Source organism: Lemur catta, chromosome 22 (assembly GCF_020740605.2).
Source record: "Lemur catta isolate mLemCat1 chromosome 22, mLemCat1.pri, whole genome shotgun sequence".
NCBI classification, from domain to species: domain Eukaryota; kingdom Metazoa; phylum Chordata; class Mammalia; order Primates; family Lemuridae; genus Lemur; species Lemur catta.
Window position 1 is genome coordinate 22,857,122 of NC_059149.1, and position 19,603 is coordinate 22,876,724.

General features: G+C 48.7%; 1 protein-coding gene across 2 annotated transcripts; it reads right to left on the reverse strand.

Annotated features, from left to right (window-relative positions):
- Window positions 1-1,275: 1,275 nt before the first annotated feature.
- On the reverse strand, window positions 1,276-19,601 carry LOC123626450 (tumor necrosis factor receptor superfamily member 10B-like). Of its 2 annotated transcripts, none has more exons than XM_045535394.1 (9): window positions 19,380-19,601; window positions 13,520-13,622; window positions 9,879-9,992; window positions 9,034-9,145; window positions 7,796-8,049; window positions 7,190-7,221; window positions 6,581-6,763; window positions 3,082-3,154; window positions 1,276-1,907 (listed from the first exon to the last, which is right to left on the reverse strand). In XM_045535394.1, the coding sequence occupies exons 1-9, from the start codon at window positions 19,413-19,415 to the stop codon at window positions 1,588-1,590; spliced, it is 1,227 nt and encodes a 408-aa protein (XP_045391350.1). In that variant the 5' UTR covers window positions 19,416-19,601; the 3' UTR covers window positions 1,276-1,587. The 2 variants fall into 2 exon arrangements, with proteins under 2 accessions (XP_045391350.1, XP_045391349.1); XM_045535393.1 differs by having other exon boundaries at window positions 3,082-3,280.
- Window positions 19,602-19,603: the final 2 nt, after the last annotated feature.

The window sequence follows — 19,603 nt, forward strand, 5'->3', positions numbered from 1 at the left end:
AACACTGATAAGGGTAATAAAGAAGTCCTATGAGAAAGGGACAGGGGCTCAAAACTGGGTAGCTTCCTGAGATATGAGGGCAGAGCATCCTGCACAGAAGGACCCACAGAGCCAAAGACCAGAAGGTGGGACTATCCTGTGCCTTCCAGGAGGTGGAGGGGGCAGCACATGGAACCCTGGGCGGAAGTCGGAGAGGGTTGTGAATGGGAAGCCAGTGGGGCCGCCCCTTCCTAAAACTCCACAGGCTCCCACCCTGAGTGTGACTACAGCTTCAGGCAATTCCAGCTTGTGCCCTGCCACCCCAGCCCTGGCACAAAGAAACACACAAGGCCTTGAGATGCAAAAGACCAAAACCCCTGAGAACTACAGCCTCCACAAATGATCCTTCCATGGCTGCAATACTAGGGAGAAGAGTCTGCTGGGAAGAGGACTGAAATGGTTACTGAGGTTTTTTATAAAAAAGAGAAGGTGACACAAGGAGACAGCCTGGGTGTGTCAGCTATTCTAGGCCCTGTTGCCACAGTAGTTAAGGATTGGCATTTCTGTGCTAAGTATCTTATACAGAAGTCAGATGCTTACAGAGGGGCTGAGCTCCTCAAATAGGGAATCTGCACCTCTAAATGCAGCTCCGGGGCTCAGTGTCACAGATCACCAGAAGTCAGAGGGACCATGGAGTCCTGAGTTGGTAAACATTTCACACCATTCCTGAGCACTGTCCACTCTTCCTGCCTAAGACCGTGGCAGACATTGAGGACAGATCCCAGTCCTCTCTCTCCTGAGCCCAAGTCAAGCTCAAGGTCACTGCCATTCCCTGGTAATGGGACATGACATAGAACCTATTTGCCACCTCTGATCTAACCCATATGCCATCCTTCCCATAAGAGGGATCCAAGTATGACTTCCCAGGACATGGGCCAACTGCACATAGGGCTTCACACGGATCTAGTTCTCCTTGAGTGCTCACCTACTTGCATATATCACCCATAAATAAATAAATATTCACTATCATATAAAACACTATTTGAACATAAGTAAATACCTGCATACTATTAATAATAGTATGGCTCTTAAAATACAAGTAAAAAGTGCAATTTTTCTTGGGATGAAAAAGTACCATAAGCAAATAGAAAGAAATTATCTGGACAACTAAAAATATATAGAAAAAATTAGCCGGGCATGGTGGCGCATGCCTGTAGTCACAGCTACTCGGGAGGCTGAGGCAGGAGGATCGCTTGAGCCCAGGAGTTTGAGATTGCCGTGAGCTAGGCTGACACCATGGCACTCCAGCCCAGGCAACAGAGCGAGACTCTGTCTCAAAAAAAAACAAAAGAAAAGAAAAGAAAAACTACCATAAGCAGAACAAGAATGACATCCTTAAACAATATACAACACATACACAAACCTAGAACTATACGAAACAAAGAATTGCTGAAAAAGTTCTAGGACATTCTGTATACTGGATGAGTTTTTTCAAGCACCAATCATGTGAAATTTCTGTTTGCTGTATGCTTGTTGTCCAATGGTGCCTTTTTCCCAAGAAAAAAAGGTAAACTAGGGAAGCTCTGGAGCGCTTCCACGGAGATTCTTTCACAATTCGGACACAGCAGAGCCTGCCTCATCTTCTAGATAGATGAACATCCCAGAGCCCACCAGGTGGGCCTCGATGGTCTCCTTTGCATATCTTTCTCCCAGCCTCTCCAAGGCCTCCAGCAGGCTGTGCACCGAGGCCTTCCGCCCCATCTTCTTGACCCATCGATTGAGCATTTCGTACAAGGTGTCCTCCGTGCAGGCTGCAGAGGCTCTGGCCATTTGGATGTCATTGTCCGTCAGTCCCATCAGCCTCATGAGTGGGTTCCAGGAGTTAAAGGGCACAACATGTGAGAAGTAGTCAAAGAACAGCCTCAGAGCTAGGTGGAGAAAAGCCACAGAGACAGTCAGGTGAGTGGGGACTCAGTCCAGGAAGGGCAGAGGATCCTGCATCAGGCCTAGAACCCTAGAACCTAGTGAGCTCCCCTGCGGGGCGACTGCGGCTCCAGCGTCCCGACCTGCTCCCCGTCCACAGAGAACCAGCACACACTGCCGGGACCCCACCTGCACCCAATGTGCCGGGTGGGAGCAGAAGTCAAGGTCCCCAGAGAATCCTGCCCTCGGGCAGGGCTGCAGCCCCCTGGGGAGGATGGAGGGAGCTGTGGAGGCAGAAGGCAATGTGGGGTGTGAGCCGGAGGGTGGGGCAGAGAGTGGGTGCAGCAGGGACTCAGAGGAGGGAAGCTGCTTGGCTGCGCTTGTCACGGGAGCAGGTCCCAGGGTGACCACGCCTGCACCTGCGGAAAGCCCAGGGCCTGGGCTGGGAGGGTCTCTGCTTCACACCCGGCTCAGCCTCACTCCGAGGACCAGGTGGGGCGACAGACTGTGAGCACAAAGTGAACCTTAAAACACAGCAACCCCACCCAGCCCAAGCCTGTGTGGGGATTAAGTGAGTGTGCAGAGGCGCTGCCCACCGCTGTCCTTCGGGACAGAAGACAGCCAGGAATATGAGGCTGCGTCGTCTAACAGTCTCATTTAAAGAAAATGAAAAGAAATAAGTGATATTGATTTAGTGTAAGGTACTGACTCAATATATATAAAATATAATTTTAATATGTAATTAATATATAAAAAATTATCAGTGAGATATTTTCCTTTTTTTTTTCTTGCATCAAATCTTTGAAATCGTGTCTGCAATTTACACTGCAGCTCAGCAAATTGGGCCTGGACACAGGTCGAGTGCTCAGTCACCTGGGGCCAGTCGGTGCTGTGCAGGGCAGCCCTTGGGGGGCTGAACCAGGCCTTGAACAAGGGAGGAGGTGGGCGAGGGCATGGACAGAGTTGTTAGGGTCCTCATTAGGGAGCAGAGAGGGTGGGGTAGAGTGGGGGTTAGAAGAGGTGGGAGAGGGGCATTTAGGGTCCAGTGACAATAGCATAGAATCCCCTGCTTTGAGCATTGAATGCCCTGGAAGAGCCCTATCAGCTATGGGGATGGCAGTTAGGACACTGTCCCTTTTCCCTGTCCTCCTGCTGCATCCCCAGGAACAAAAGACTTACTGTCAGTGGGGTCAGCGCCGTTTGCTGGAACCAGCAGCCTCCTCCTATGAGACCCTTCAGCTTCTGCCTGTCCCTGGAACACACAGTGGGGACGCCCCGGGTCAGAGTCAGGAATCCCGGATTCCAGTGCGGCCTGACAGCCAGCCGGCTGTGACACCTGCGACACGTCACTTTCAGAGCAAGCATCGTTCTGAAAGTTCTGGCATCAAGATGGGAAAGAAAATAAAGTGGCAAGACTCTTAGAAGAGCCCAACACAATAATCCTTATTAAGATGAGATTGTATATATTTTAAAAAGCCCCAAGGTTTAAACAGCAATACTTAAAAATCAATATGTCCAGATGAACAATAAAACACATAGACACAACAAATTAGAAAATAGAATTACAAAAAGACCCACAATACAAAGAAACTTTGATAAGGAATAGGAATGTTTATCTGAAAAAAAAAATCAAAAATCTTGACTAAATTATAATACAACACTTGACCTCAAATACTATCTTCTTTGATAAGAGAACTATTAAATATTGAAAAGCTCTCAATCCTTCCTATATTAATTTCTTAAGGTAGTATTTAAAAAGTCCAGTGAGTTTTTATTTTTGGAAGTGTTGGAGAAAACCTTATAAAATAATTCTAAATTTTATCTGTGTCAAAATAATTAATTCTGAAATAGTAAGAAAAGGGTCTTTCCTCTGTTAGATAGTAAACCATATTAGAAAGTTTTATTTGGTATTGTATGTGATAAACCCTTTTTATGTCAATAAAACACATGGATATACATATTCATGTATGTATATAGATGGTATTTATATAAAAAGTTTACCCAAGAATCACAGGAAATTGTCTATTGGAGTTACCTGAAATAAAAAAGGCCAGGGGCTGCAGGAGGAGTTTGGGGGGCTCTCGCTATGACAAGTACCTTTCTGTCCTGTGGTGGAAGTGTGGCTATGCTTTACCCACTTTAAAAAAATGTTCAAAGTAATTAATCATCATGGAAGAATTAGTTGCAATTTTTGTTTGTTTCCTTTTTTATTATTATTATTTTTTTGAGACAGAGTCTCGCTCTGTTGCCTGGGCTAGAGTGCCATGGCATCAGCCTAGCTCACAGCAACCTCAAACTCCTGGGCTCAAGCAATCCTCCTGCCTCAGCCTCCCGAGTAGCTGGGACTACAGGCATGCGCCACTGTGCCCGGCTAATTTTTCTATATATATTTTTAGCTGTCCATATAATTTCTTTCTATTTTTAGTAGAGACAGGGTCTGGCTCTTGCTCAGGCTGGTCTCGAACTCCTGAGCTCAAACAATCCGCCCGTCTCGGCCTCCCAGAGTGCTAGGATTACAGGTGTGAACCACCACGCCCGGCCTTGTTTCCTTTTTTATATCTTCTCTTTTATGAACAAGTAATCCTCAGGTTATGGATGAGATATGTTCCTGAGAATGTCTCTAGGTTGGAATTGTATGTAAGACGGATCCCCGAATAACAACACATACTCGGTAATAATACTAATAACATTACTATAATGGCTCATATGTGGTAGTAATAGTGCAGTGTAATGTTGTAGTAATATTAATAATATCCCTGTATGGTAATATTCATAATAAGTTACAGAAACTATTGTGCTCTTTCAATTCCTAGGCTAGTAGGAATTTTACTCTTATTTTGCTCTTCTCGCCAAATCAATAATAACCTTCCCACTTCAGTAATTATTCCACTATGCTGCTTAGCAATAACTGATGCTTTCATTGGAGCCCGGACTTTCACATGTCCCATTATTCTCCCTTTATCCTTTGTAATTGTCCCGATAGTCTAGCGACGGAAACCTAATGCTTTCCCGATGAATGATGGTGTCTTGGCCTTTCTCCGAACTCTTAATTATCTCTACTTTCATTTCCGTTGTCATCATCTTTCTCTTCCTTGCAGGCTCCCCTGGACTTGCAGTGAACTTTTGCTTTGGAGTCATGGTCATCAGGGTAAAAAAAGACTCACAAAATCAAATTAAAAACTTAAGACGAAAGAGACACTGTGTGTACGTGACCGTGTACATAAGACCAGCTGCTATTGCAAAGAGCTGCACCAATGGGCCGCTTATGCCATGTGGGTTTGACATGTGAGGAAGAAACTAGTTCTTGAATTATTAATTTAATTATTTTAATTAAGTTCGTAAGTAAGGAACGCTGTAAGTCAGCCTGTCTCTACCCAAGGGACTGCCTCTATACATATATATTTTCTTTTCGATGGACTTGCATAGAAAAGTGATACCTTCTCTTTATTTAAAAAGAATGCAGTACAGACCCAAGGAAGGAACAGAAAGAAACTGCCTGGGTGGAAGAGATCATGGTCCATGGACACATTTGCCATGCAGCAAGGGAGGCTCCAAAGGCAGAGGGAAATGGAAGAGTCAGTCGCTCAGTGGGCTTGGAGCAAGGAGACAGACATGCAGAACAATTCCTCACTTCACATCGGATCAAAACCCAAATTCCATTTCTATTGCTCCGTGCCAAAAATCAAATCATTAAAAAATAAAACTGTAAGAAACTAGATAATCTCATTTTATGTTGGACGGAAAGACTTTTTAAACTTAAGAAAAATGAAAACTTAAATGTATACATTGTTTTAACGACTACTCAATATCACATCAAAAGTGATGAATTGATTTGAACAATAATCGGATGTGTGTGCATGTGTGTGTACAATAATAAAGCACCTCCAGGCTGGGCACAGGGGCTCACACCTGTAATCCTAGCACTTTGGGAGGCTGAGGCAGGAGGATCGCTTGAGCCTGGGAGTTTGAGACCAGCCTGAGCAAGAGTGAGACACCTTCTCTAGAAAAACAGAAAAATTAGCTGGGTGTGGTGGCTAACAGTCTATAGTCCCAGCTACTCAGTAGGGTGAGGCAGGAGAATCCCTTGAGCCCAGGAGTTTGAGGTTGCAGAGAGCTATGATGACACCACCGCACTCTAGCCCAGGGTGACAGAGCAAGATCATGCCTCAAAAAGAAAACAAAAACAAAAAAGAAAGAAAAAGCCACTTCCACACACTGACTCAGAAATTCTACTTCTTGGAAGCCTCCCTACAAACATGATCAGAAATCTGGACAAGGATTTACTTCGAAATATGTTCAATGTAATAATCCTCTTGGAGGAAATTTAACACTCCTGCTGTTAGGAGCAAGTACTCCCTGAGTTCTGCTAGGAGCACACGGTGGAGATCAATCTGCCCTTATTCAGTCATCGACAAACCCCCACTCTGCCTGCACAGCTCTAGGCTCTGGGGACACAGCCAGAACAGGACAGGGACTTAGAAGAAGGCCCCACAGAGTGGGGTGGTCACCATGTTGGGGTGGATGCTCTGGCCCATACTCCCCATCGCCTAGAGTCCCTCCGTCCCTGAGACTCCGCTTTACTCTGGGCCAGGACAGCCGAGGCACCGTCCTTGCCCTGTACCTACAAAGTCTTGGGCCAGCAGCAGGACCACGACACAGCACGGCTGACCCCACTCACCAGCAGATGCTGTGACTCCCTTGGGGACGTTACAGTGACACCTGTCAACACTGCTGGCTCCTGGCTTTCCATTTTCTGCTGAGAGTCCAGGGTGGAACAAGAGTCTCTGTTGCTCAGGATCTCATTGCGGGCATTGTCCTCAGCCCCAGGCCCTCGTGGGGACCTCTGGCACCAGGAAAAGACCTTGGGGAGGCAAAGAGCAGACTCAGGAGTCCATTCAGGGCCTCCCACAGCTCCCCCGGGGCACTGCTGCTCCTGCTACCCCCACCCCTCCCAATGGGGTCCCCCCAGGTGGGCAGAGGCTGAGCACATCCAGGACCTGCTGCTGGTACCACGCTCCTGGTCACACCCATCCCCAGCGTGCAGAGCTGCGGGGTGGGGGTGTCACCTATGCTGCAGGAAGGGCAGGGCTGCAGCACGGCCCACTGGCCTGTGGGGTGCTCAAAGCAGCCATGTGCCCCTCACGGTCAGCCAGAGCACCCAGGCCACTGCAGAGAGCCAGCGCAGCAGCCCTACAGGACAATGGGGACACCCCACCCAGGGCTCTGAGTGGGCAGGAAGCAGTTCCTGAGCACCCGGTACCCCCGGGTCCTGGAGAAACCAACTCACCCTGTCCATGGTCTTGGGGTCTTTGTGGCAACCTGGAAGAGAAGGGGGTCCCCTTAGCAAGCGGGGAGGGGCCCATGCAGCTCCCCCTCCCCGAGGGCAGTGCCCGGGCACGGCAGGGCTGGGCTGGGGGCTGAGACACTGGACAAGCAGCCCCGGCCTGGGGACAGGGATGGGGCCTTTCCAACTCTGGGACACCCTCAGGAAGGGGGAGAAGGAGAAAACAGAGTAAAAATAAACACATGTGAAATCTCTGTTTGGTTCCACTCTGACCAAAGCCGTATAAACCCCCTGAGCACGTCTGGTCCTGACCCTGGTCCCCTAGTGGAGGAACCCACTCCCTCTCTGTCCTGGCTGGCCCTGAAGATGGAAGGGGGAGGGGAGCCGGCCCCGCCCTCCACACTTGGGAGAGGAGGGCACCGCCAGCCCCAGGAGGGGACTGATGACATCCTGGTCCTGGGTGGCGTGGGGGTGAAAGTGAGGTGGCAGACAGAGCGACCACCAGAGGGTGACAAGGACTTGGGAGACGGGGGAGGGAGCTTCTGCCTGTGGAGCAGGGCGGGCGGGGGGAAAGAGTGCCCAGAGGCCCCTCCCTCAGTCAACACCTACCTGTGCGGCTGTACTTCCAGCAACACAATGCTACCACTAGGAATGCCACCAAAACCCCAAGGACAATCATCGTCATCTCCAGGAACCAACTGCCTGAGGAAGGGAGGGGAGAGGCGGAATTCCCCACGCTGGCGGTCACAGGCCCTGCAGGAGCCAGGGCTTCCCCTGACGCCTTAGGACCTGATCCTTGGGGGACACACACAAGGTCACTCCGGGGGGTACAAGGCCTGTCCTTGACCATCCCATTCGGGCACCTGGGTACACACAGGGAGGAGAAGTGGGATTCCGTGAGGGAAAGCTGGCCAGATGGGACAAAAGAGGAGCCACTCTCCCACCCACTGCCCCTGAGCAGGTGACAGAGGAAGGATGGGCTTCTCGTGTCTCTGGGGGCCCCACTCTCCCTTGCTGAGTCGGGGAAGGATCTGAGCACGTGAACTTCAGCCCCTTGGGCTCCGTGCTCAGGGCTGCGGCCTCCAGGAACCTTCTCTGCTCGGCACACTCGGGGCTTCCCTGGGCTGCAGGGGAGGCCCCGAGTTAGCAGGAACCTCCCTCCAGGGCAGGAGGGAGGCCCGCGTGGCCCCGAGCTGAGCCACATCCTCCAGCCAACCCCGATACCACTGAGCTCCCGTCCCCACCTGTCTGCCCGTCCCTACTCGTCACAGCGAACACTGGGGGTCAGAGGAGAGTCATCACTGTTGGCCCCTGAAACCCCAAATAGGCTCAAGACAGGTCTTGAGGGACCAGGGGCCAGGTGAGGAGGGCATAGGCTCAGGCTGTAATGGGAATCTAGAAGGAGCTACACCCATGGCCTCATTATGAACTCTGTGGGCCACGGGCACTTTTGTCTGCATGGTCCCTGCTTGGATAAAATAATTATTAAAAATTACATTTTAGGACTGAATTGGTTTAAGGATAAATATTAGTACATCCCAGGTGTATTCTTTGCAGTTACGATTTCAAAATAAAATATTTCATGGGTCCCTAAGGATATCATGGGACCTAAGTCGTGGCCTCTTGTGTCCAGTGGGACACGTGCTGGGGAGGTGTGGGAAGGGGCTGCTGCAGGGGGCTGGGTGGGGACAGGCAGAGGGACCAGGAGGGGCCACCACAGGCTCAGGACACTCCACAGGGTCAGGGATGCCTCAAGGGGGGTTGAGGCCCCATGGAGTTCAGGGGAGAGAAGAGGCTACAAGGAAACTCAGGTCTTCTGGGGCTCAAGCCTGCCTCTCCTGTCTCACCTAGTGCGGCACTTCTGGCAGAACTCAGGGGAATCTTCTCCCCGGAAACTGCCTGCTTTGCACCAACACGCTCTGTTTGCGGTCGTGGTGCAGGGACTTCTCTCCTCTTCATCTGCAGACAAAGGAAAAGTCTTTCGGGATGTGTTTCCTTGGCGTGTCCCTCAACCCTTCCTCACCACCCTGACCCCTGCCCACTCAGCTCAGCTCAGGTCACCAAGGAGCTCTGAGGGCCATTTTCTGCACCAACCCACTCGGGGCACAGAGGACAGCCACCCTTCAGCTGTCACCAATAGTCAGAATCATACAGAAAGGACCAACATTCATTATTTCTTACATCAGACTAGGGGAAAGAATCGTTTAGATAACATGGTCGGTAGGTAGTAAGGGAGGTACAGGGGTAGAAGCTGAGAGACCCTGGCAGGAGAGGAGCCCTTGGGTGACTGCCCCAAAACCTGGCCCTGCTGGCAAGGAGGGAGGGGCCTGAGGACATGAGGCTGAGAGAGATGGAGCAGCTGCCAGGAGTCAGGAGCTGGGTGGGGCCCGGCCCAGGGCCAGAACTGGGTCATGGCTGAAACCCAGCCCTTTGCCTTCGGCCACGCCTTCCCCATGCTGTAAGTTACCCCTCAACCCCTTGCCACTGGTGGTACAAAACATTTCCCTCCCAGGTGGCATGCATTATAAAAATAATTTCTGTTTTATGTATTTAATGACCCAAAAATATAATCATGGAACAACGGGGTATGAAGACCAAGTGGGACTGGAATCCAGGCTCCTGGTTTCATTAATGCTACAAATTTCATATCATCACGCTGCGTTCCACCTTTAGGCTCAGGGTTCACATGTACCTGAATTACAAACTGAACAGGGTCGGCAGGAAGGGAGGCCATTCCAGTGAGCGGTGTAGTCCACTCCATAACTGCAGGAGGGACAATCTCTACCATCTTCCGACATATGGGTTCCTGGGAGGGGAGAGAAAAAGCTAGTGAATGAATCTTCACAGGATTATTAGAGGCTGGGGTAGCTTTTCAGCCATCAGTGGAACCCAAACAGGGAAATCCACTGTACCTGGCTTGGTCAGCTCATCAGTTCTGCATTTATTTCATACCATATACCAGCAGTACTACCCCAGAAATATAATACAAGCCACAAATTAAATTTGAATTCATACCACATTAAAAAAGTGAAAGAGGTGAATTAATTTTAATAATGCATTTTAACTTCATGTACCCAAACTAATATCACTTAAATACATAATCAATGTAAAACATGGAGATAGTTTACATTTTTTATAGAATGTTTCAAATCACAGTGTGCATTTCTCACTCATGGCATGTCTCAGTGTGCACTTGCATATTTCAAGTGATGGACAGTCACATGGGTCTACTGACTACCAACATTGGACAGCACCACCGTACACCCTGGAAACTCTCACAAGGAAGTCCCAATACTGGTCCTTAGTGAGCTCCCAGTTAGTGGAAGATATAAGAAAGAGCAGCAGAGTAATACAATAATGGGGAAAGCCTTCAAAATTAAAGCTCATGTCATCAGCCGTGGAAGGAAAATGGAAGGAAAAATGGGCCCTACTTCTAGAAAGTCCAAGAATGACCCAAAGAAATGGGAGCCAAAGCTACCCTGGAAGGGAGAGGCATTTTGAAATCAGAAAGTGAGGGTCCCCCAATGTTGGTTTTCTTTTACAAGGTTGTTTTGGTTGATCTAGTTCATTTTAAATTTCGTAAGACTTTGGGGATGGGTTTTTCCATTTTAGAAATAACACTATTGGGATTTTGGTAAAGATCGCATCTGTATATCGCTCTGGTTAATTTGTCATCGTCACACTCTTAAGTCTTCCAGTCCAGAAACACAGAATGTCTCCCCGTTTATTTAGATTTTTTGTTTTTTTTCATTTCTTTCAGCAATGTTTTGTAGTTTTCAGTGTAAAAGTCTTTCGGTAGCAAAGAACAATCCAAAATTGAAATTAAGAAAACAATTTCATTCACAGTGGCTCAAAAAGAATAGAACATTTAGGAATAGATTTAACAAGGAGGCACAAGACTTTTGAAAAAGACTTGTCTACACATCCAAGAAGCTAAACGATCTTTAAGCAGGCTAAATTCGAAGAGAACCATAACAAGACACATTGTACTCAAATGAACAAAGGCCAAACACAAACAGAAAATCTTGAAAGCAGCCAGCAGCCCACTCAGGACGTACAAGGGAACCTCCATGAGGTTATCAACTGATTTCTCATCAGAAACCATACGGCCATGGCACAGTGAGTGATATATTTAAAGTGTTGAAAAACATATCTTTCAACCAATGAAGTCTACCTACATTATGGGGATAATCTGCTTTATTCAAAGCCTACTGATTTAAATGTTAGTCCTTTCTAAATAGTACCTGCACAGAAACGTCTAGAATAATGTTTGACCAAGTATCTGGGTACCGTGGCCTAACCAAGTTGACACATACAATTAACCATCACAAGTCTATCCTTATCAACCCCATATCATACACATGTCCTTAAGATCTATGTTAATGGTCACACAAGGTACAAAGAAGAGGGAAATCAAAATGGTACACACCAAAAAAACAACTAAATATATATATTTTTATATATAGGCACTAATGGAAGAATTGAGGAACATGATACATATCAAGACATAAAGAAAACAACTAACTAAAGAGCAGAAATGAGTCTTTCCTTCCCAGTAATTATATTAAGAAAAAAAAATGGTTTAAACTCTACAATTGGCAGGGTGTGGTGGCTCATGCCTGTAATCCTAGCACTCTGGGAGGCTGAGGCAGGAGGATTGCTTGAGCTCAGGGGTTCAAGACCAGCTTGAGTAAGAGCGAGATCCCGTCTCTACTAAAAATAGAAAAGTCAGCTGGGTGTGGTGGTGCACACCGGTAGTCCCAGCTATGTGGGAGGCTGAGGCAGGAGGATGGCTTGAGTCCAGGAGTTAGAGGTTGCAGTGAGCTATGATGATGCCACTGCACTCTACCTGGGGGACAGAGCAAGACTTTGTCTCAAAAAAAAAAAAAAAGACAAAGAAGAAAATCTAACAGAAATAACATACAAATGACATCTGCCTCATGAACAGATTCTCGACCTCATTCACCTAAGAGAAATGCAAATCCAGAGGCGATTCCGTGTTTGGGGCCTTGGCATGGGCTGTGGTGCCCCCTCTCTGCGGAAGGAAGCATCTCCCCTTCCAGGATGCAAGTCCACGGACAGTTCCTTCCCAGCCCTTTCTCTGACCTGTCGCCTGGCCTGGCGTCTCCATGTCCAGGTCCTTGTGCCCCCTCCCCTTCAGTATCTACAGTTTCCTTCTCACAAGACTGAGGCTTCATGAATCACCTAAGTGCTGGGGTCCCCAAATGTGTACTGCTGGCCCTGCCACACACTGTGGCAGTCTCCCTCGGAGACTCAATTCCCCCTGAGCAGTTCGGTTTGGTGCCTCACTTGTCCTCAATCCCTGCATAGAATCCATCCCAAATAATCCGAAGTCTTCCCTACTCCTTCAGCTCAAGCCTGGACTGCAGCAACAGGCACGTTGACAGTTCATGTGTGTGAACTTTGGCCTGGGCTCTTCCACCTTCATGTTCTACCCCTAGACAAGCCCTCCTGCAATGAGGCTTTGCCCTCCTGGACGGGAGGGGCAGCCTTTCCTGTGGTGCCCCGTAATGAAATGCAAATTTGTAAATGGTTTCTAAAAACCACTGCATGCCACTCTTGCCACCCGCAGAAGCCCCTGTGCAGCAGACTATGTATTTCCATCTCACATGTGTGCGGAAACAAGTGTGAGACAAACACAACAGTCAAGCAGCCCCGACAGGCATGGCTGCTGCTCCCGGAGCTCAGAGGACCCCATGGAGCTGAGACACCTGCCGTGGAGCATGCCCAGGGCGCGCCCCCACGAGGCCCTCCACCTGTGTCCTGTCTTGCCTGCTCCCTTCCATCCAGAAGTGAGCACTAAAAATATGAATTGGATCCTGGCAGCCCTTTGCTGAACACTTTCCAGCAACATGAATCACTCACAAAATAAAACCCAACTCCCTCCATGTGTGATCTGCCGCAACTTGTCCCCTGACCCCTCCTCCCTCCACTCACCCCAGCCCCTGCCCCCTGAGCACTCACTGCTGTGGGGCCCTCTCAGGAGTGCTCTTCCAAGCTCTCTGTGCTGCTGGTCCTGCCAACTTTGAGATGCCAGCCCAGTGTCACCATCCCTGGGAGGCCTCACCAACCCTGTCTCTGCCCCACTCAATGAATCCTCAAGGTTCCTGCCAGGCCTGTCTGATCCTCACGTTCGACCCATCCCAGAAGGAAGGCCCCAGAGCACGGGGCCTCCTGGCCTGCACTAGCACAGCACCTGACCCACAGAAAGCGTCCCAGAAATCCCTGTGCAGTAACGAACCAGGAGTTGAGGAGGCAGAGGCTGGAAGCTCATGGAGACAGGAGAAGTGGAGAAAGGATCAGAGAATGTACCTGGTGGACATAAACCATCCTCGGGGCTGTGCCTCCATCGCTGGGGGGCAGCCGTCTGCTGGGGAACCCTGTCCAGCTTGGTGGTGGCAGAGTCGGCTAGGACCTGTGGGGTCAAAGCAGGGACAGACATGAGTGGCTTCCAGACTCTCACCCCTCCCGGGATCCATCTCACCTTCCCTTCACCCCAGGTGCCCAAACTAAACAGAACCTCTGTCTTTCTTGAGCTCTGAACTCTCCACCATTCTTTGGTGTTTATGTTTGTCCCTTCACATCTCAGGGCTCGCCACGTAACCTACACTTGCAAAGCTCTTCTTTATCCTTATCTCTTATTATAAAAGAAAACATGTTTATTCCAGAAAATGTGCAAGTTTTTAGAACAATAACCACATGTGATATTCTCAACTGGAGATATTAATAGCATCCATCAATATTTTGTCTCATGTAGTTCCACTGTTTGACCGTCTATATGAATAGCCTCCCTCTCTCTCTCTCTCTCTCTCTCCAACATATACACACAGACACATACATTTTTAAAAGTTGGGGTTCACTGTATGCGAACTTTAAAAAAATTGGGATCTAGGATCAAATATCAAATAATGAACTTCTGATTTTAAAAAAGCTGCCTGACATACAGACCAGTGGAATAGAACCTAGGAGCCCAGAAATGAATGCTCATATGCAGTCCGATATTGCTCACTGACAGGCACATGCTATGTGAAATGAATCCTTAGGCAATTCTGTCCTTGTGCAAACATCACAGAGTGCACTTACACAAACCTAGAGGGTGTCGCCTGCGGCACACCAGGGCTATATGGTATTGCCTATTGCCCCTAGGCTACAAAGTGGTGCAACACATTACTGTCCTGAAGACTGTAGACAATTATAATGGTAAGTATATGGGTATCTATTTTTTATTATATTATTTTATTTTATTTTATTTTTTGAGACAGAGTCTCGCTGTTGCCCGGGCTAGAGTGCCATGGCGTCAGCCTAGCTCACTGCAACCTCAAACTCCTGGGCTCAAGCAATCCTTCTGTCTCAGCCTCCCGAGTAGCTGGGACTACAGGCATGTGCCACCATGCCCGGCTAATGTTTTTTCTATATATTTTTAGTTGCACAGCTAATTTCTTTCTATTTTTAATAGAGACGGGGTCTCACTCTTGCTCAGGCTGGTTTCGAACTCCTGACCTCGAGTAATCCTCCCGCCTCGGCCTCCCAGAGTGCTAGGATTACAGGCGTGAGCCACCGTGCCCAGCCTGCATATGAGTATCTAAACATAGAAAAGGTAGAGTAAAATTATGGCATTACAAACCTATAAGGCCAAATGATACCTTTGTAGCATCTTTTTGACAAAGGTACAAAAGCCATTTAATGGGGAAAGGACAATCTTTTCAAATAATCATTTTGGGAAATCCGGATATTGACTCATAAGAAAACAGTAAACTTGTATCCTTGCCTCATATGTATACAATTAACTCAAAATTAACTCAAAATGGATCAAAAATCTAACATAACAGTGAAAACTATAAAACTCTTAGAAGAAAACATAGAAGCAATTCTTCATGACCTTGGATTTGGCAATGATTTCTTGAATATGATATCAAAAACATAGGCAACATAAGAAAAAATAGATAAATTGGACTATGTAAAAATGTAAAAATTCTGTGCATCAAATGATAATCAGAGTGAGAGGGCAACCCACAGAATGGGAAAAACATTTGCACATTATATATCTGATAACAGTTTATTATCTAGAATGTATAATGGATTTCATCTCATCAATCACAACAACAAAAATCAAACATTCTGATTAAAAAATGGGCAAAGGACTTGAATAGACAAGCTTCTAAATGACCAGTGAGTCAATGAAGAAAATTAAATGGGAAAATCTAAAAGATCTTAAGAAAATGAAAATGGAAACACAGCATACCAAAACTTATGGGATGCAGCAAAACAAGTTTTAAAAGACAACTGCAATGAAACCCTACATTCACTCATATTATCACATGCATCCCTTTTTATTACTGAGCTGTATTGTGGAATTAATATTATAATATTAATGTAAAATGTAAGAGACTTGAGATAATATATATCCGTTTATTACCACCACCCATTCTTCTGCTATACTTGTCTTAGCCATGTGCATGTGTTACAAAACCCACAAGCACTGTTATATTATTTGATAATGTATCTTTTCAAGAAATAAAGAGGAAATAATAGTTCTTTATCTGTGCTTTCATATTTTCTATTTCTAACAATATTCCTCCCTTCCGTAAGATTCATGTTTCCATTTTGTGTCATCTCTATTCAGACTGAAGTCATCATTTAGTCTTTTGTGTACTGCAGGTCTGCTGGCAATGAAAAGTCCATACTATCTCCGAAATCACATTCAAATTCCTAATTCTTTTTTTTTTTTTTTTTTGAGATAGGGTCTTGCTCTGTTGCCCCAGCTAGAGTGCAGTGGCGTCATCATAGCTCACTGCAGCCTCAAACTCCTGGGGTGATGTGATCCTCTTGCCTCAGCCTCCCACATAGCTGGGACTACAGATGCATGCCACTTCGCCCATCTAATTTTTCTAATTTTTGTAGAGAAGGGGTCTCACTCTTGCTCAGGCTGGTCAGCAACTCCTGAGCTCAAGAGATCCTCCCTCCTTGGCCTCCCAGAGTGCTAGGATTACAGGCATAAGCTACTGCACATGGCCCAGATTTTTAATTCTTAAAGCCATTTTGTGCCCATTGACTCCTTTTTTGTTAATGACCTCAGACAATTCTCAGATTAGGAAAACTAGAATCCAGCCTGAATCGGTTTTCCTCTGCTTACCAAATCCATTGCATCACCTGTCTGTTTTACCATAATCGTTGCCCTCAGTCTCATATTGGCTGCTGCTTCCTCCTTCAAGATGATGTAAACTGACCACACAACCTAACCACTAACACACATCCCTCATGCTGCCCGGGCCACTTCTGAGGTCACCCATCTAATCCACTACCCACTGGGCAACCAATTATCTTTGAAGTACTGATTGGATCAGGGATGTCCCTGGTGACTCTGGGCCTGGACTGCCCTCAGCCTTCTATTCAGATCCTCTGTTCTCTCCTCAACCCGCCTGGCCTACTTTCCACCTCTTCCATTAGACACACTCTGTGACTGCAGTGAGTAACATCTGCATTAGTGCAGGCCTCCTAGAATCCAAGTTAATCATTCACTCAGGAAGGGCACATCTGACATCTGGTGACCACACTGTGCAAAGAATCATGGAGGATCAGGGACAAGACTTGGCCTTGCCTTTCCTTAGGGCCGTTCCAGTTCAAGGGAGTTGAGGCCCAAAATAACCTCAAAGTCCATGAAGGTGCAAATCATCCAGAGGGGCTGCCCAGGAAGTGGCGACAAATGCCACTGATGGGAGGAGACTGGTGGACGTAGAGGGAAAAGTCCACACAGAAGGGACCCCAGAGAGAGGTGAAGTCGGACTCATGGGACAGGGGTGTAAACGCAAGGGAGGTTGGACGAGACTCTGTAGTCTGTGGGCGTCTCTGATCAACGGAGACTGAGGGTGCAGCCCGAGAGGTGAGGTCGTGTCAGTCCACAGACCTGGCTCACGGCGGGGTGGGGTTTCGGTATGGTTAAGAGATAAGGAAAATGAGAAGGGGAGGGACGGAGGGGGAGGACAGAGGCTTATTCCAATTCTTGTCCTGCCTGGACTCTAGAAAACCTATCCCCCACCCCGATGAGTCATTAACAGGTACGTTTCCTTGTTGAATACGACTGTTGGGTACGACTCCCTTATTTGGGCCCCCGCTGTTCTATTCCATTGGTCTATCCTTCTTTGGTGACTCACCCACTTATGATTCATGCATGGCTGGTCAAGAACGCCTGAGCAAGATGGAGACCCTGTCTCTACACAAATAGAAAACTTAGCCATGCGTGGCGGCACGCACCTGTAGTCCCAGCTACTCGGGAGGCTGAAGCAAGAGGATCGCGTGAGCCCAGGAGTTTGAGGTTGCGGTGAGCTATGATGATGCTGCTGTGCTCTAGCCGGGCGACAGAGCAAGACTGCGTCTCAAGAAACCAAACCAAAACAAACCAAAAAAACAAAAAACCAAAGCAATCTCTTTTTTCTTCTCTAGACGACCGACACACTCTTGAGAGCTGCCCTGGATAATCAAAGTTCCTACCTAGTTAGGTTGTTGTGAGAATTAAATGTGTTAATATGTGTGTGAAGTGCTGAGAACACGGCAGGAGAAGTACCTGCACTGATTCAGCACGATCATGGTCCCCAATGCTGTTTCCATCAGCCACATCCTCCAGGCAACAGTTACACAACCTGGCGCCTTGCAAGTGCGCAGGCTGCCCTCTGCCAGAGTCAAATATGGAGGACAGACGTCCCTGGAGTCATCACAACCTCTCTAGAGGAGCAGGGAGGCAGGGTGGTGGGATCTCCTGCCTCCTGATTTCATTTAGGTCCCTGGTGTCACCTCCTCCACCAGACCGTGGGCCCCCAGGAAGCAGAATTCCCACAGGGCTCATTTGTCCTCCCCCCACCCCAGGCACAGACTCTCCCAGAGTCAAGGGCTCATCGTCTACTTCATGGGTGAACAACTGCCCCCCAGGACACAGGAGGTGAGCCCAGTGGTGGCCTCAGCTCACCGTCTAAGGACAGGCTCCAGGCTGCAGCCCAGGGAGGGGACCACAGACAGAGCTCCCAGAGGCCGAGTGCAGGGCAGAGACCAGAGAAGCAGCCGCACAGAGGACTCCGGAGCCCTGCAGAGGGCACAGCCAGTGTCTGCTGAGACTGCTGTGTGCCTGCGAGGAAGCCACCAGGCGAGGGGGCACGTCAGACATTAGGGGATGGGCCAGCATCGAGGCCCACCCGGGGCTGGGAATTGCTCAAGTTCCCTTTCCCATGGTGGACACACTGAGGACAGGGGTGCTGCCTAGTTATCCTCAGAAGGGAACCACTGCACCCTTACTGGTTTCCTAAATTAGTCCCTGAATAAGGCAATGAAGATAAGACAGAAAGTTAAAAGTATCCGATGATCAAACCGATCCCAGTAGGCAATACACTTTAACACTTTTAAATACACTTTAAAAGGAGAAAGATCTATACGGTTTAAAGAGAAACCAGAGTATTTTAAAAGAACACAACTAGGGTCAGGTGTGGTGGCTCACACTTGTAATCCTAGCACTCTGGGAGACAGAGGGGGAGGATCCCTTGAGCTCAGGAGTTTGAGACCAGCCTGAGTAAGAGTGAGACCCCCCCCCGCCCCCGTCTCCACTAAAAATAGAAAAATTAGCGGGGCCTGGTGGGCCTTGCCTATAATCCCAGCTACTCGGGAGGATCCCTTGTGCCCTCGAGTGTGAGGTTGCGGTGAGCTAGGATGCAGTCACTGTAGTCCAGCCCGGCGGGGTGGCGGGGGGGGGGGGGCCGGATACAGTGATAGTTTGTCTCAAAAACAAAACAAAACAAAACAAAAGCACAACTAAAGTCACTACCCAAGAAAGTAAAATTCCCAGGGGGGAGGGAGGGAGGAAGAGAGGGACGGAGAGGCGAAGGGGCAGGGGGAGGAAAAAAGGAAAGAGGGGGCCAGACGGCCAGGCCGCGGGTCCAGGTGACGCGCTCGGCAGTTCCGGCTGCGGCCGCGGGACCCTCGGTCCTGGAATTGGGTGCAGGTCCCGCCCACAGCGCGCTTCTCCCCGGCGGCCCCGCGCGGGAATCCCGCTCTTCCCCCGACTCTGCCGACAGGTTCGTCCCTCCCGGACTTGCCCGGCCACAGGTGCCCCGCCAGGAACCCTAATCCCCGGCCACCTTCCAGCACCGGGCGCGCTCTGCTCCGGCAACGGACCGCGGCGGGGACTCACCGACAGGACGACGAGGACAACGGCGGCGGCGAACATAGCGGTCTTGAGGTTCCGGAGCAGTGACCCGGGTCCTAGGACGCGCCCCGCCGTGGCGTGAGGGAGCGCTGTTGTCGCCCGCGCTGCGAGGACAAACTCCGAATTGGATGCGAGCCGTCCGCTGTGGCGCTCCGCTTATTTAAGTGGTCGCGGTGTACGTACGTGCACGCTCCGGGTGCCGGGCGCCG

Coding starts and splice junctions, on each gene's coding strand:
- LOC123626450 (XM_045535393.1), bottom strand. CDS start 19,415: ATGTTCGCCGCCGCCGTTGTCCTCGTCGTCCTGTCG. Junction 13,623..19,379: donor TTGTCCTCGTCGTCCTGTCG/GTGAGTCCCCGC, acceptor TTGACCCCACAG/GTCCTAGCCGACTCTGCCAC. Junction 6,764..7,189: donor ACCCCAAGACCATGGACAGG/GTGAGTTGGTTT, acceptor TGCCTCCCCAAG/GTCTTTTCCTGGTGCCAGAG.